The sequence below is a fragment of the Fusarium keratoplasticum genome, chromosome 9 (assembly GCF_025433545.1).
Source record: "Fusarium keratoplasticum isolate Fu6.1 chromosome 9, whole genome shotgun sequence".
NCBI classification, from domain to species: Eukaryota; Fungi; Ascomycota; class Sordariomycetes; order Hypocreales; family Nectriaceae; genus Fusarium; species Fusarium keratoplasticum.
Genome location: NC_070537.1, coordinates 2,134,984 through 2,147,827, shown reverse-complemented (window position 1 = coordinate 2,147,827; position 12,844 = coordinate 2,134,984). Strand labels below are relative to the sequence as shown.

Sequence of the window (12,844 nt, the reverse complement as noted above, 5' to 3'; positions counted from 1 at the left end):
TGGATTGGACCCTGTACAATAGCTGTGAGGGTGGTCACGTGCCTTTAGCAGACATACTAGGCCCAATTAGGAAGGCACGTCGCGGTCCGAAAAAGAAGGAGAGAATTATCTCAGGATGAAGAACAGAGGAAATACATACAGGTTGAAGAAAAGGCCGGACTTTGCAACAACTTCACCGTGATTCCACAAGACTCGGTATGACAACTAAGTGATTCTCGCTCGACCAAAGCTCTAGTAGTAAGTCTATCTATGGCGACATGTAAAGAGTCGAACTGAACCCGCCATGATTATGTTTCACTTTCAACGCGGATGCATATATAGTTCGGTTAATTCTGGGTGACGCTGCTCATCAGATAGGATACTGAATGGGCATTGAATCAGCTTGCTTGGACTTCTGCTGAGTCATAAGATGGGTTTCTTAGACACATCATTCAAGAGAGTAAACCGTGATTCGATTCGTCATTTATCGTAGAGTTCATAACGTCATGAGTGATACTAGGGCTTCTCCAGGAGCACCACTTCCTTCGACCAGAATAACAATCAAGCCTTTTGTTCAACCACCCCTCAGTTTACTGGGCATTGTACGCCCGAATCTTCGCCTGCATGTATTCCCTCTCAAGACGCTCCGTCTGAGCCTTGATCGTCTCATGCATCAACTCGTCGACGTTGCGCTTAACAGGTCGACCATACCATCCAATGATACCATGAACATGAGGGTTCCATTCTTTGTTCCCAGCCGTGAAGGGGTCGTGTAGATCGGCGATCAGGAGGCACACCGCGTCGACAAACTTGTGGTACATGGCGGGAGAAATGTTGAAGGTTCCGACCTGGCTGCCGACTGGGTCTCTCCACGCCGGTCGAGAGAAGCTTGGACGTGGCTTCAAGATGATGCGAAGGTAGGTCGTCACCTCAGTTCGTGGGTTGAAGCAGTCTCTGTCGTCACAGTGGTATCCATTGTTGTGTCTGCGCTCGCAGACGTCAAGACACATGTTCTCCCCAAGAACGGCACGGGGCTGCTGCGGGCAAGACGTCCCGCGCTTGCACGCCCACTTGGGATTGTCGGTGCACCAGCATGCGTACCGGTGACGCTCGGGAAGGCCGTAGATATAGAATCGGATCTTGGGGTCTTCGGCGGAGTTGGGTGCACTACGGTTCGTAATGATCTTTCTCAGGATGAGGTTTCGGAGACCTTGCTCCAAGTCCTTGTAGAGCTGTGAGTCGCGGAAATGGGCGAGGGTGGCGGAATCCATGGTGTTGTGACCAAGGTGGTTTTTGACCTTGGTCGGATGGATTCGAGGCGAGGTTTACTTACCAGAGTTTTTGGGAGAAGCAGGATGGAGATGGTTGAGATCAGCAAACGGGAGGATGGAAGCAAGGGCTATTTTGTAGGCGTTGTTTGTGGTGATGAACTGAACAAGTTGAAGTTCAAGGAGGTATTGTTCACGCTCTACTGAAACGTTGGCATGCCTCGTTTACAATGACATTGTGTATCCCACCGAGAACGGAACATTCAGATTCAAAGTGCTCGGCCTTTCGATGGGAGTTAGTAAACGACATACACAAGTTAGACACGATAGGGCCGGTGAGTGACGAGTTACTGACATGCAGAATAGAACCCCAGAGGAACAGGTTAGACAGAGGTCATAGAAAGTGACGCCAATATCACGTTTGGATTTGATATGGAGAGCATGAATTTTTCGTCTCGTACGTACTGGATGGTAAACCCGAGACATCCAGAGCATATCGCCATCGCGCGAAAGCCATATATGAGATGCGATGGTGACGATGATAGTTGGCAGTGCACTGTCAGGGCACTGTCAGTACACCGCTCATAGAATCACGAATTCACCGATCCTCCAGTCTCATGACTTTGCTTTTTTTTTTTTTCTGCTGACAGTTCTTGTGATTAATTACCTAGTTTGTGCTGGCTTCCAAGGTTGTCTTGATCACTAGGCCAGACTCACCCAGGAGTCACGCTGAGCCAGAATGTGAATGAATGTCTTGAAATAGTAGCCGATGTTTTCTTTTCACCACTCTACAGCAATCCCCATATCATGTAAAAACAAAATACATACCCTCCAAGCCCAGAAAACCAGCTGGAGCCCGTACATGCATTGACCGTGATATTGTGAGTTGCTGAGTCGAGCTGAATCAAGGAACTTTATTTTTAAGTGCATTTATGTCCTTTAAACTACTAGACTTGATGTGATTCTAGCCTGCAAAGGATTGTCATCATTTCGTTTGTATCGATGATATGTGGGCGTTATGGCAATGAAGTGAAGATTGACCAAGTGAGTGAGCAGTCAAATACTCCTGTTTGGACTTCCGCTTAGTTGCTAACTCATTTGCCTCTTTTTCGATAGATAGAACAGTGATGCAATTCATGCATGGCAGGGCGATAATGACGCCGTGAATAAACTGGGGCTTTCTTAGGCAACCGCCCATTTCATCAATTCGCCCGAACATCTCGTGCTTGAATGGACCCCGCTCGGGATCCATACCCGACTCTACAAGACTTGGATTTGTCAATAACGCCCTTCCCCTCAACCTCTTGCGATATATAAATCCAGCCTTTGACCCTTTGCAAACCATTGCACAACCAAAATGGCTTCATTCAAGGCTTCTAGCATCCTCATTTTTGGGGCTACTGGCTCCATTGGCAAGTATATTACCAACCACATTGTCAACGCCAAGCCTTCGTTTCCCAAGATCAGCATCTTTACTTCTGAGGATACGGTCGCCAGGAAGGCTGATTTCATTGGCGAGCTCAAGTCAAAGGGTGTCGATATTATCACGGGAGATGTGAGAAACGAGCAGGATGTCAAGAATGCTTACGAAGGCGTCGACACTGTCGTCAGCGCCGTGGGCCGAAACGTCCTCGAGACCCAAATCGACCTCATCCGACTTGCCGAGGAGTCATCCTCTGTAAAGTGGTTCTTCCCCTCCGAGTACGGCACAGATATTGAATACGGTCCCCAAAGCGCTTCTGAGAAGCCTCACCAGCTCAAGCTCAAGGTCCGCAAGTACATCAAGGAGAATGTGAAGCGTCTCAAGTACACGTATCTGGTCACTGGACCGTATGTCGACATGTACTTTACCTTGTCGCCAAAGGCTGTCGAGGCGGGAGGCTTTGATGTTGCCAACAAGAAGGCCATTCTTATCGACAATGGCGAGGGCAAGATTGGCTTCACCACAATGCCTGAGTGAGTTTGTCCTCTGTTCATGCGCATCAAACATTACTGACGTCTTTCAGCGTCGGAAAAGCTGCAGTGGCTGCCCTCCGCCACCCCGAGGCCTCTTTCAACAAAGCACTCAAAGTTCAATCATTTGTTGTCACTTCCAAGGACATCCTGGCCGAGTTTGAGAAGCAAACCGGCGGAGAGCCGTGGACTACCACAAGCTATACCCTGCAAGAGCTTAAGGATGCGGAGCAAAAGGCATGGAGCGAAGGAAATCCACATGCGGTCTCTTACACTCTTCGACGTATCTGGTCAGAGGGTGGAACGCTGTATGAAAAGACAGATAACGAGAGCATTGAGTTGAAGGATTCGGAGCTGGAGACACTTTCGGATGCTGTTACCCGAGCGCTTACAACTGGTTGGTAGAGTAAAGTCTTGAGATGAGAATCTACCAAAGTAAAGAATCAACAGGGTATCCTGCTCAAGCAAGGTCGAACTTTCTTCCCTTCCTCAGAGTCTCAAACGTCCTATACATGCGCTCTTCCTGCAGGGGGGTGAACTCGTGCAAGCTACTTCAGATCAGCACCAGTTCGAAAACAATGACAAAGTCAACCTACCAATCATGGCTACTATAGTCCATGTAGTTGTGAATCGGATCAAGACCAGGCTGATCAGGGCAGGAATCTTGTCCAACAGGGCAGCCCACCGTGGCACTCAACGTTGCAGGCGTGTCATCAATAAAATCACCATCGCCCGTGCAGCTGAAGCCGTCGAAAACATGAAAAAGACCAAACCAGTGTCCAACTTCGTGAGTCGCAGTCTTGCCCTTGTTGTCTTCTGTCGAAATCCATGGAACGCCTGGACCTCCTGGCATCGTGCCTGGGCTCACATGGCAGCCGTCGTACACAGCCCAGGACGTGCCGTTGATGCCTGTGTTGACGGGGTCTTCGACAGGCCAGCTGCAGATACCTGTAACAGAGCCTTCGGTCATCAGACCCGTCTCAAAGTAAATGTTGAGATCGTCATAATTTCCCTGACGAAGAGCCAAGTCCTTTTCTCTAAATCGAGTAACCGACGCCCATTTGTCATTGACAGTGTGCGTCACATCCTTGACGACGAACTGAATCCTGTGTGGCGCAAATGTCTCGTTCAAGACTTTCATCTTGGAGCTGTAAGCTATTAATCACGGTATTGTTGCATCATGACTTACTTGGTCCGCGAGCATCTGGTCCGTGACAAAGCCAGCTTGGGCTTCACTCTCAACTACGTGAAGGTAAGTCGAGATGATCAATCCCTCGGCCCGCCTTGAGAGAGTTGAAGGTTGATCATTACTTGTCTCGGCTCTCTGCGCAGCTCGCATAGCACGTGCGGCCTTGATGGCTTCACGAGCTGGTCTGACGGAACCGCATTGGTGTTGAGCAAGACCCAAGGAAAGCGAGGATGCAGCAAAGAGAGCTGCCAGAAGCCCTTTGAGTTCCATATTGAAGTAATTGCCTCAGCAAGTTTAGAACACCACCGGATCATGCTGTAGTCTTGTATTAAGCTTAAGTACGCGCATAAAAGCGATGTTACTCGTACTCGCCTCTAAAGGGGCTAGACCATCCTCAATCCATAACAGTACCGAACGGCCTATATGCTCCTTGTAGCATAGATCGTCTATAAAAAGACGGCTACTTAACCCTGGTCTCCTCGTATTAACCATGACGTGATAGTCCCGCTCGCATTGGCACTTTGGACCCATGACCCTCGTATTCCCAAATTCTTCCGCTTAGACGTTTCAAATGAGCATCTCCGATAGGACCGGGGACTAGGGGCAACGGCACTGATTTTCTAGAAGCCGGGATGATTTAAGGTTTTGGCAATTCGTAAGGGGCAAGGAGGGAGCATATAAATTCGGGGCTGCCTGTCTGTCTTTCACTTCACTCAGCTCCTCATTGGGTGACAGCCTAGCTATCCAGAGAAGACTGCAACATCATGGCGTTTCGAAACTTTCTTCTAGCTACGTCCCTGGCCTCTAGCCTGACTTCGGCCGCAGTTATTGACCTGCCCATCGTCCACCACAACAGCTACGTAAGTGCAACCAAAAACCAACAAGATGCCCCATGCTCATAGAGTTATAGGATCTCGTAGAGTTCAACGTTGGAACACCCGCTACGACATATCGCTTGCTATTCGACACTGGAAGCGCAACCTCTTGGATGGTCGACCAAAACTGCGCCGAAGAATGCAGCAACTTTAGCGGGTATGTACCCTGAAGTATATCAAATGTGTCTGTGCTGACACTTGCCAGTTACAAGAGAACTGGATACAATGTGGACAACTCAACCACCGGAAAGCTGACTGGCAGATGGGGCGAGATCGAGTACTTTGGTGGTACAACCGCTGGTCTCATTGCCAACGACGTGTTCAAGGCCGGCAAGGTTTCCTGGAACCAGTCCTTCATCGCCGCCAGCCAATCATCATGGGGCAACATTCCGGGCGAGGGATTCTTTGGATTGGCATTCAACTCCATCACCGTTGGAGCTGCCGACACCATCATGTACACGCTGGTGCCCAAGCTGGACGCTCCCAAGTTCGGTCTCTACTACGGTCCGGCGAGTGACACCGCTGACGGCGTCGGCAAGGGTCGTTTGACGCTCGGTGTCTCCAAGGCGTCTACCTACACCGACGGCAAGCTGGCCAAGGTGCCCATCGTCCCTACAGATGGGAAATACGACGTCTGGGCTTCCGTCATCAACTCGGCCACCGGCTCGCGAACCGTCAACGGCAAGAAGGTCAAGAAGACGACAGACCTCAACGCCGGACGAGTCGTCTTTGACACAGGTGCCGGAAGAACCTCCCTCCCCAAGGGACAGATCCAAGCCGTCTACGAGTCGATCGGCATGAACTGGACCGCCATCATGGAAGACGGCTACCGACCCCTATGCAAGGACTTCAACTCCACCTGGTCTGTCTCATTTGCTTTCGGGGACGCCAACGCCCGCAACCCACCGGTTGTGACCTTGACCGGAGACCAGCTTGCCACGCCCGGCTTTGCGATGGAGGAGAAGTACTGCTGGCCTCCGTTTGACGAGGGTGACTATGAGGGACTTACACTAGTTGGAAAGGACCTTCTCGCGAAATTCTACACTGTTTGGGACTTTGGCGCCAAGGAGGAGGCCAAGTATAAGCCGACTCTGAGCTTTGGTACATTGAAGAAGGGGTTCAAATAAGGTATCTAGCTGCTTCCAAGGTTATTGGATGACAAGATGGAATTCACAAAGCGTTGCTTAATTTTAAATTCCAATGACCCACGTTTGTGGAATGCCTTGACATCAAGCTCGATCGGAGGGCGTGTGAAGAGCACGTGCAGGCGTGAATAGGGCGCTGTGCAGTGAAAGGCACAAATAAGATTCAAATCTTGATTGGATCTAATACTAACAGCTAATATGCCTTATCAGGTCAGCTTACGTCAGTAGTGACCGCCTATATAAATGTTGGTGTTGTAGTTGTCATCCATCTTATTGAGACGAAGCATATACACATCATCTCTCGTTAACCCCCCTCCACCAGATGCTCCACCCACCATGACCAACCTCGTTTCACGTCCAAGATATCAAGTCTTTGCCTTTGATCTAGACAACTGTCGTCCCTAGAACCTTTCTTGTTTGCCTGCGAACTCACATCTTCAAGGAGGAGAGTAAAGTTGCTGTCTAGATGATTTGACATATATCATGAGTATCATAGATTTACAGAAGACGAAAAGTCGAAATCTCTCAAGCGCTTGGCTTGGTCTCAAAGTTCTAGAGTGACCCAGCTGTCCATTTTCGTTGCAATTGGGATAGAAAGACGTATATTAGTATAGAGAAGGGAAAAACCTCGAACGGATACAAAACCCTTCTTCGGGCATAAACAGACAAAGCTTGACGTATCCTTGCAGCGTACGTTTGTTCCTTGAAGCTAGCCTCTCTGCCCTCTATACAATGACTTCCTAGTTTACCGCCACCTCAGTCGCTATAGGTCACTTACAAGAAGTGAACGACATGGCTGACAGGAACCCAATCAGTCTAATGCTCGCCAAAGCCCCAATAGTAGCCAACTTCCAGAGGGTGTTCAGCACACTTCTGGATGTCCTCTAGCTTGTAGCCTTCGGGCAGGTTCTTAGGGTCCCATTCCTTGACACCAAGTCGTCCACACTTTTCCTTGTCGCCTGGAGGGTGGCCGGCAGCCATGGCCACCACCGCAAGAGCAGCAGCAACAAGAACTTGAAGCTTCATCTTGGGATCCTGCTTTGGTCAGACGGTGACTAATCATGACTAGGTTTGAGTTTGAGCATACTGAGGCCTGGGCTGCCTATGAGCGTGGGAAACTTGGTTGTTTGATATATAGGTTGTGAGAGCACAATGAGCTGAAAAGATGCGATGATTGATGCTGAGCTTTCGAATGATTTGAGTTAAGGCATCGAAGTACAAAGAACATCTCATGATGCTATATACTCGCACTTCATCCTCCAATACGTGGCTTCTGTCAACCAAATTCTGGTGCCTACAATTCATGACGCTCCTTGTTGTTCTAGCGAGGTTTTAATCGACGACGTGTTCTCAAAAAGTGCGATCAAGCAAACCAACATGGGTCCGCTGCGCCCCAAAAATCCCAAACAAGTTGTCGCGATTTTGGCGATTCACGATTGCCTGGCCAGGATCAGAGGAAGAGGCCAGATTTGTAGTTATGGGGAGGATCGTGAGTCATTTATTGGTGGTTTTACGCCTAGCAAACGACCTTTGTCCATTTGGCTTGGCAACCTTGCGTCTACCCCTGTTAGCAAACCAAGAAATCATGGCTCAGCAGACGTAAGACGCGCGAATTGTCAAAGATCAGGTGGTTGGTTATGCAAAAAGAGGCAATTGAAAACAAAAATGGAGAAACACCCAGCAACCACACTTGAAACAAAACAACTGACATCACCAGCAATCGCCCACTAACTCAATAGCAGTCTAGCCCCAGCGAGAAGCCATGATTTATTATCCTCTGCCGCTGATAGGTCAGAACCTTTTGAGGCTGATGGTAGGTTGACAAGGGTTGCCCGTCTTGGGTCTCTCCGACTGGATCCAGGCTTGAGGACCTTGATGGCCTCGTAGAGCTGGCTTGGAGGGAGAATGGCGGGAAAGTCAGCACATGCTCAATCTTAGGTCAGGAGACTGAAGATTTTGCCTCTTTTCAATATTCGGACGCTTCATTGATACTCGGTAAAGTTGTACGTCGAACACATCCATCTACTTGTGTTACACACATGTCCAACATGCCCGGAGGAAAGCCCCCTCGTATGCGATCAGCGTGCACCTCTTGTCACGCCGCCAAGGTGAGACCATATTTTCCCTAAAGTAGTCCATCCCGCTAACTCTCCTTAGGTCCGGTGCACAGGAGAAAAGACAGGATGCAAAAGATGTCTACAGTCAGACATGACTTGCACGTACGAGGTATCGCTCGTGGGCAGAATGACCAAGAAAAGGCGGAGGCAGAAGTGCAATGGCAGGGCTCACAACACGGATGACGAGACCCCGGTTGAATATCTTCATCCTCTATCGAGATCGGTTTCTTGCGGAGATCAAAACTGCCTGGACCCATGCAAGCTCGCCATCAGCAGCCCTGGTTGTTACGACGACCCCTCAGCTCAGCATCCGTACGACCACACCCTTGATCAAACCGGAAACTGCAATCCCCAGTCACAGTATCCAGCTGTTGAACTCAGAAATAACAGCGTGTACGGCCCCTACTCTGAAATCGAATCCATACTCCCTTGTTTAAGACAAGCCGCCGACATCCTACCCCTCAGCCCGGACTCTACCTGGCTTTCTCCAAGCACATCAGACTCGCCGCCCAAAGAGCAATGGAGCCCGGAGCCTCAAAGTACTTCGGTAATTTCAGAGCTATCTACCATGCTAGAGTCGCTGGAAACACAAACACGGTCGAAATCTCGGGCTCTGGATGAGATACTCCAGACCAACCGAGCCTGCATGACCAGTCTCGGCAAGATCCTAACCACAAGCGAGTACTCTAGCTACAGGAGTGGCGGAATACTCGCAGTCTCCGCTTTGGAGCTCATCATTTACTCGTTTGAGGAGGCGGTCAAATCCCAAGGATGGGGAAGCGAGCCTAGCTCACAGATTTGCGGAAGCTTGTCAAGCGTGAAATTTGGGGTATTCGAAGTGGATCCCGAGGAGCAAGTTGCAATCGTAAAGAGGATAGTCTTCAAGGAGGTAAAGAACTGTCTGGAAATAGTACGGAACTTGGCAGGGGAGTGTAGGTGCCAGGGGTTGGAGGGGTGCAAGTCATTAGTAGCCCAATCATACTCTACACTCGAGCAGAGGGTTGATAGGTTAATGCTAGACCTTCAAAGCTGACGAATAAAGATGCGTTTATTACTTGTCACTATTTAAAGTGCGTCATGAGGGGGAACAGAAGAATCAAAACCCCATTGTGCATCAGTTGAAGGAACCCAATCCCACCCCTCCAGCTTCTCATCAGTCTAGCTACCAGCCTGGTAAAAAAAAATTGAAAACAGGAAAACGCTTTAACTCGCATAAATCTAACCAATATCGTGTATCAAAAGAACCCCGAATCAAGAAAATGCTCTACTGGACTGGCTTCCGTCCACGGGAGAAGAAGAGCTGCTGTTCTCCTCCAATCTCCTTTGGTACCTGAGACCTCGTCGAAGCCCACTTCCAAGCCCAGTCCTCCAGACCAGCTTTTTCGTAAGCCCCCTTTACATCATTTTCAGTAAATCCCATACGCGTCATGGTGTGATTTGATAGAGCTTTGGCTCGAGGGGCGTCTGGGCAGTTACTCTCTGAGATGGCAACCCAGTCGACAATGATCAACACTCCACCTTCTCGAAGCCGCTCCGACAGTTTTGCGATCATCTTTTCGTGGTCTTCGACGTGGTGGAGTGCCATGCACATGATTATTAGGTCAAAGTTGAAAAATTCGGGCGAGTTGAGTTCCGGGGAGGGCGTTGATTTCGGGTCGACTAGATCGCCTTGGACGGCCTTGACTTTTTCGGGCGAGAAGCCTCCTTTCAAGGCCATGTCGTTGTACTGTTCCACCATTCCAGAGGAGATGTCTATGCCTCGGACACTGGAAACGAACGGTGCTAGAGCCTGTTCACGTCAGTGCTGATCAAGGGCTTGGCGTTGGTGCGGTACGTACTCGAGACGCAACGCCGTTTCCACAGGCATAATCTAAGATCTTGGTAGGTCGAGTTGACGGAGGTTGAATTCCAATCCAATCAATGTTTGCACGGAGCTCCCTTGTGATCTGATTGCACAGCTCCACGATCCAAGGCCACTGAAACACAGCGGGAGCAACATTGCTGGGACAAGTCAGTATGATCATTGATCGGGTATGTATAGGCACATACTTGAAGTGAGCCTTGTTCTGCTCTCCGAGTGTCATATCATGATCATGAGGAGGTCCATGATGGTGATGATGAGTATGGTATTGAAGGTGATGGTGGTGATGATGGCTGTGGGGAATCTCCTCCATGGGCCCGTCGTGATCCATCGTGTAGTTAGTGGAGAATGACAAGTCTTGGCACAATGTCAAACTAGAGCGACGGATTTGATCTGGAGGATGCCGATATAAAGGGAAAAAAGCCGGTTTTATAAAAACCCAAAAATATGGAAGGGACAAGAGGGTTGCTTGGTCTTTCGGTCCGTTGTTCTTTGGTCGGTCACCGAAAAGTCACCGTGAATGTATCCGGGTCCGTTCTCTCGGCCGCCGAAAGGTCGGACACTAACAGGGTGGGCCCCGAACAAGACTCCGTGATGGAGAGAATCCGGAGGGATAGACAGTTACAAATAATCTTTGAAAAATATTTCGGACAGTTATCGGTGTGGCTTGATCTGATGAGTTACATAGTCGAAGTTGCGATTCACTTCGTTGAGGACAGGAGGTGATGTTAAAGACATCCCAGAGCAGGCAGACGTGACACAGAGAGTGACGGTAGTTGATAAAGTATTTATCCTTTTGTTAGAACATATTTTCAGTTATTTCATGATATTTCATGTAAATTTACTTATAATACCTGAGAGGAGTTAGGTAACCATTTCTACCGTTCTTCTGTCCCGTGCCATGAGGTTGTTATCAGCGACCGTTGTTATCAGGCAGGTGGTTACAGATGAAACCCACTCTCTGCAAACGTTCACATCTTCAAGAGGGGGTTTTTGAGTTAAGTACACGTCTCTTCATCATGGCTCAAACATCTCTTGTTGTTCCTTGTCAATAAAGGTCTCTAGCAGAAGGCATCGGGCACATAGAAGAACACAGTGATCAATCTCCAGCTATCGCCCAACATGTTAATCGCCAGCATCGTCCTCTTCTGCTTCGCGTCAGTCGCCTTCGCCAGGTCGCGCATGTACGACGCCTGCATCGTCGGGGCCGGCCCAGCGGGTATCGCAGCCGCCGTCAGCCTCGCTCAGCAGCAACTGCGCGTTGCCGTTCTCGACAGGGGCCGCGGCGCCCTGGACAACGGCACATGGCTCACGAGAATACCTATTCCTGACGAAATGAGGGCTCCTGACAAGTTGAGGCCATTCATGTTAAAGAGCTTTGATGGTTACGATAATGTGAATCACTTTATCGGCGAGGTTTTCAACATCGTACGCACCAAACCTGGACGTCATGGGCATTTCGTGGTTGAGGCTGAAGGGAGGAGGGTCCGCGCGAGGAGAATACTCTTGGCTCCTGGTTATGAGATCATGTACCCAAATATTCCAGGGTACAAGGACGCTTGGATGAAGGTTCTGTAAGTCAAGACGAACGACGCCTCCTCTTTTTCGTTCCCCTTTCATTTCCCCGTCCATTCTCCTGTGATAACTAACAAGTCGTCGACAGCTTCAACGATCCCCTATCAGACGGAAGCAAAGGCAACTTGGGAGCATACTCGTCAGCCGTGCTCGCCACAGATGCCTCCGGCTCGGTCCTTGCCGCCATGCACCTCGCACGCATGGCCCTCCACTACACAGATAGAGTCACCATCTACACCAACCACAACCTCAAGCTATCAGATGACATCTCACGGCACCTCTTGTACGAAGTCACGACAGAGTTGCAGAAAAAGGTCAGGGTTGACAACCGGAGGATCTCCAAGCTACACGCGATTGAGGTCCGGAGCCGCAAGAGCAGCAAGGGTTACGCTCAGTCGCACAAGATCGTCATCTTTTTCGCCGACGGCAAGGATTCCAAGCATTCCTTCATGTTCCACTTGCCCACGGGCAAACTGAACCTGGACTTTGTTCAGGATCTGCATATACGACTCACAGATGGAGGGCTGATCAAAGTAGATCCTTCGAGTATGGAAACGACGGAGAAGGGCATCTATGCTGCTGGGGATTGCGTATCTTTCAAGAGGACCATCATCCGCAGCATGTTTACGGGGCAACTTGCGGCAGAGTCCATCGCAATCTCCCGTTTGTTTGACTACTGACACTGTGGGCAGTGGAAAGGAGACACCAAAAAATGCTGCAAAGTAATGAAGAGATATTCTAATGTAATCAAAGCCTTGTAGCTGTTTTATTCATAATTTCATTACTCTTATAATACCTTCATAGCTATCTTTAGGGGAAAGTATGCCCATACTCTTCGCATCTGTCGTCTCGACCCGAATAGTTGCAAACTAGCACACTCCA

At 49.4% G+C, this 12,844-nt stretch overlaps 7 protein-coding genes and 1 pseudogene across 8 annotated transcripts, besides 1 other annotated feature; 4 read left to right on the top strand and 4 right to left on the bottom strand.

Annotated features, from left to right (window-relative positions):
• Positions 1-569: 569 nt before the first annotated feature.
• On the bottom strand, positions 570-1,250 carry NCS57_01155000 (uncharacterized protein; the record flags this gene model as incomplete). Its single annotated transcript, XM_053061260.1, has 1 exon — positions 570-1,250. The coding sequence occupies one exon, from the start codon at positions 1,248-1,250 to the stop codon at positions 570-572; it is 681 nt and encodes a 226-aa protein (XP_052909646.1).
• Positions 1,251-2,604: 1,354 nt separating this feature from the next.
• Positions 2,605-3,605, top strand: NCS57_01154900 (NmrA domain-containing protein; the record flags this gene model as incomplete). The annotated part of the gene is made up of 2 exons (XM_053061259.1): positions 2,605-3,203; positions 3,254-3,605. 2 exons carry the CDS (start codon positions 2,605-2,607, stop codon positions 3,603-3,605), a joined length of 951 nt encoding a protein of 316 aa, XP_052909645.1.
• A 55-nt stretch (positions 3,606-3,660) lies between these two features.
• NCS57_01154800 (Peptidase-M43 domain-containing protein) lies at positions 3,661-4,659 on the bottom strand (the record flags this gene model as incomplete). Its single annotated transcript, XM_053061258.1, has 3 exons — positions 3,661-3,748; positions 3,797-4,341; positions 4,390-4,659. 3 exons carry the CDS (start codon positions 4,657-4,659, stop codon positions 3,661-3,663), a joined length of 903 nt encoding a protein of 300 aa, XP_052909644.1.
• Positions 4,660-5,129: 470 nt separating this feature from the next.
• On the top strand, positions 5,130-6,391 carry NCS57_01154700 (annotated as a pseudogene). The gene is made up of 3 exons: positions 5,130-5,249; positions 5,300-5,421; positions 5,470-6,391.
• Positions 5,130-6,391: a sequence feature.
• Positions 6,392-7,225: 834 nt separating this feature from the next.
• NCS57_01154600 (uncharacterized protein) lies at positions 7,226-7,435 on the bottom strand (the record flags this gene model as incomplete). The annotated part of the gene is made up of 1 exon (XM_053061257.1): positions 7,226-7,435. The coding sequence occupies one exon, from the start codon at positions 7,433-7,435 to the stop codon at positions 7,226-7,228; it is 210 nt and encodes a 69-aa protein (XP_052909643.1).
• A 1,022-nt stretch (positions 7,436-8,457) lies between these two features.
• On the top strand, positions 8,458-9,566 carry NCS57_01154500 (Zn(2)-C6 fungal-type domain-containing protein; the record flags this gene model as incomplete). The annotated part of the gene is made up of 3 exons (XM_053061256.1): positions 8,458-8,517; positions 8,567-9,436; positions 9,546-9,566. 3 exons carry the CDS (start codon positions 8,458-8,460, stop codon positions 9,564-9,566), a joined length of 951 nt encoding a protein of 316 aa, XP_052909642.1.
• A 224-nt stretch (positions 9,567-9,790) lies between these two features.
• NCS57_01154400 (uncharacterized protein) lies at positions 9,791-10,718 on the bottom strand (the record flags this gene model as incomplete). Its single annotated transcript, XM_053061255.1, has 3 exons — positions 9,791-10,315; positions 10,365-10,527; positions 10,576-10,718. The coding sequence occupies 3 exons, from the start codon at positions 10,716-10,718 to the stop codon at positions 9,791-9,793; spliced, it is 831 nt and encodes a 276-aa protein (XP_052909641.1).
• Positions 10,719-11,509: 791 nt separating this feature from the next.
• On the top strand, positions 11,510-12,642 carry NCS57_01154300 (FAD/NAD(P)-binding domain-containing protein; the record flags this gene model as incomplete). Its single annotated transcript, XM_053061254.1, has 2 exons — positions 11,510-11,961; positions 12,051-12,642. 2 exons carry the CDS (start codon positions 11,510-11,512, stop codon positions 12,640-12,642), a joined length of 1,044 nt encoding a protein of 347 aa, XP_052909640.1.
• Positions 12,643-12,844: the final 202 nt, after the last annotated feature.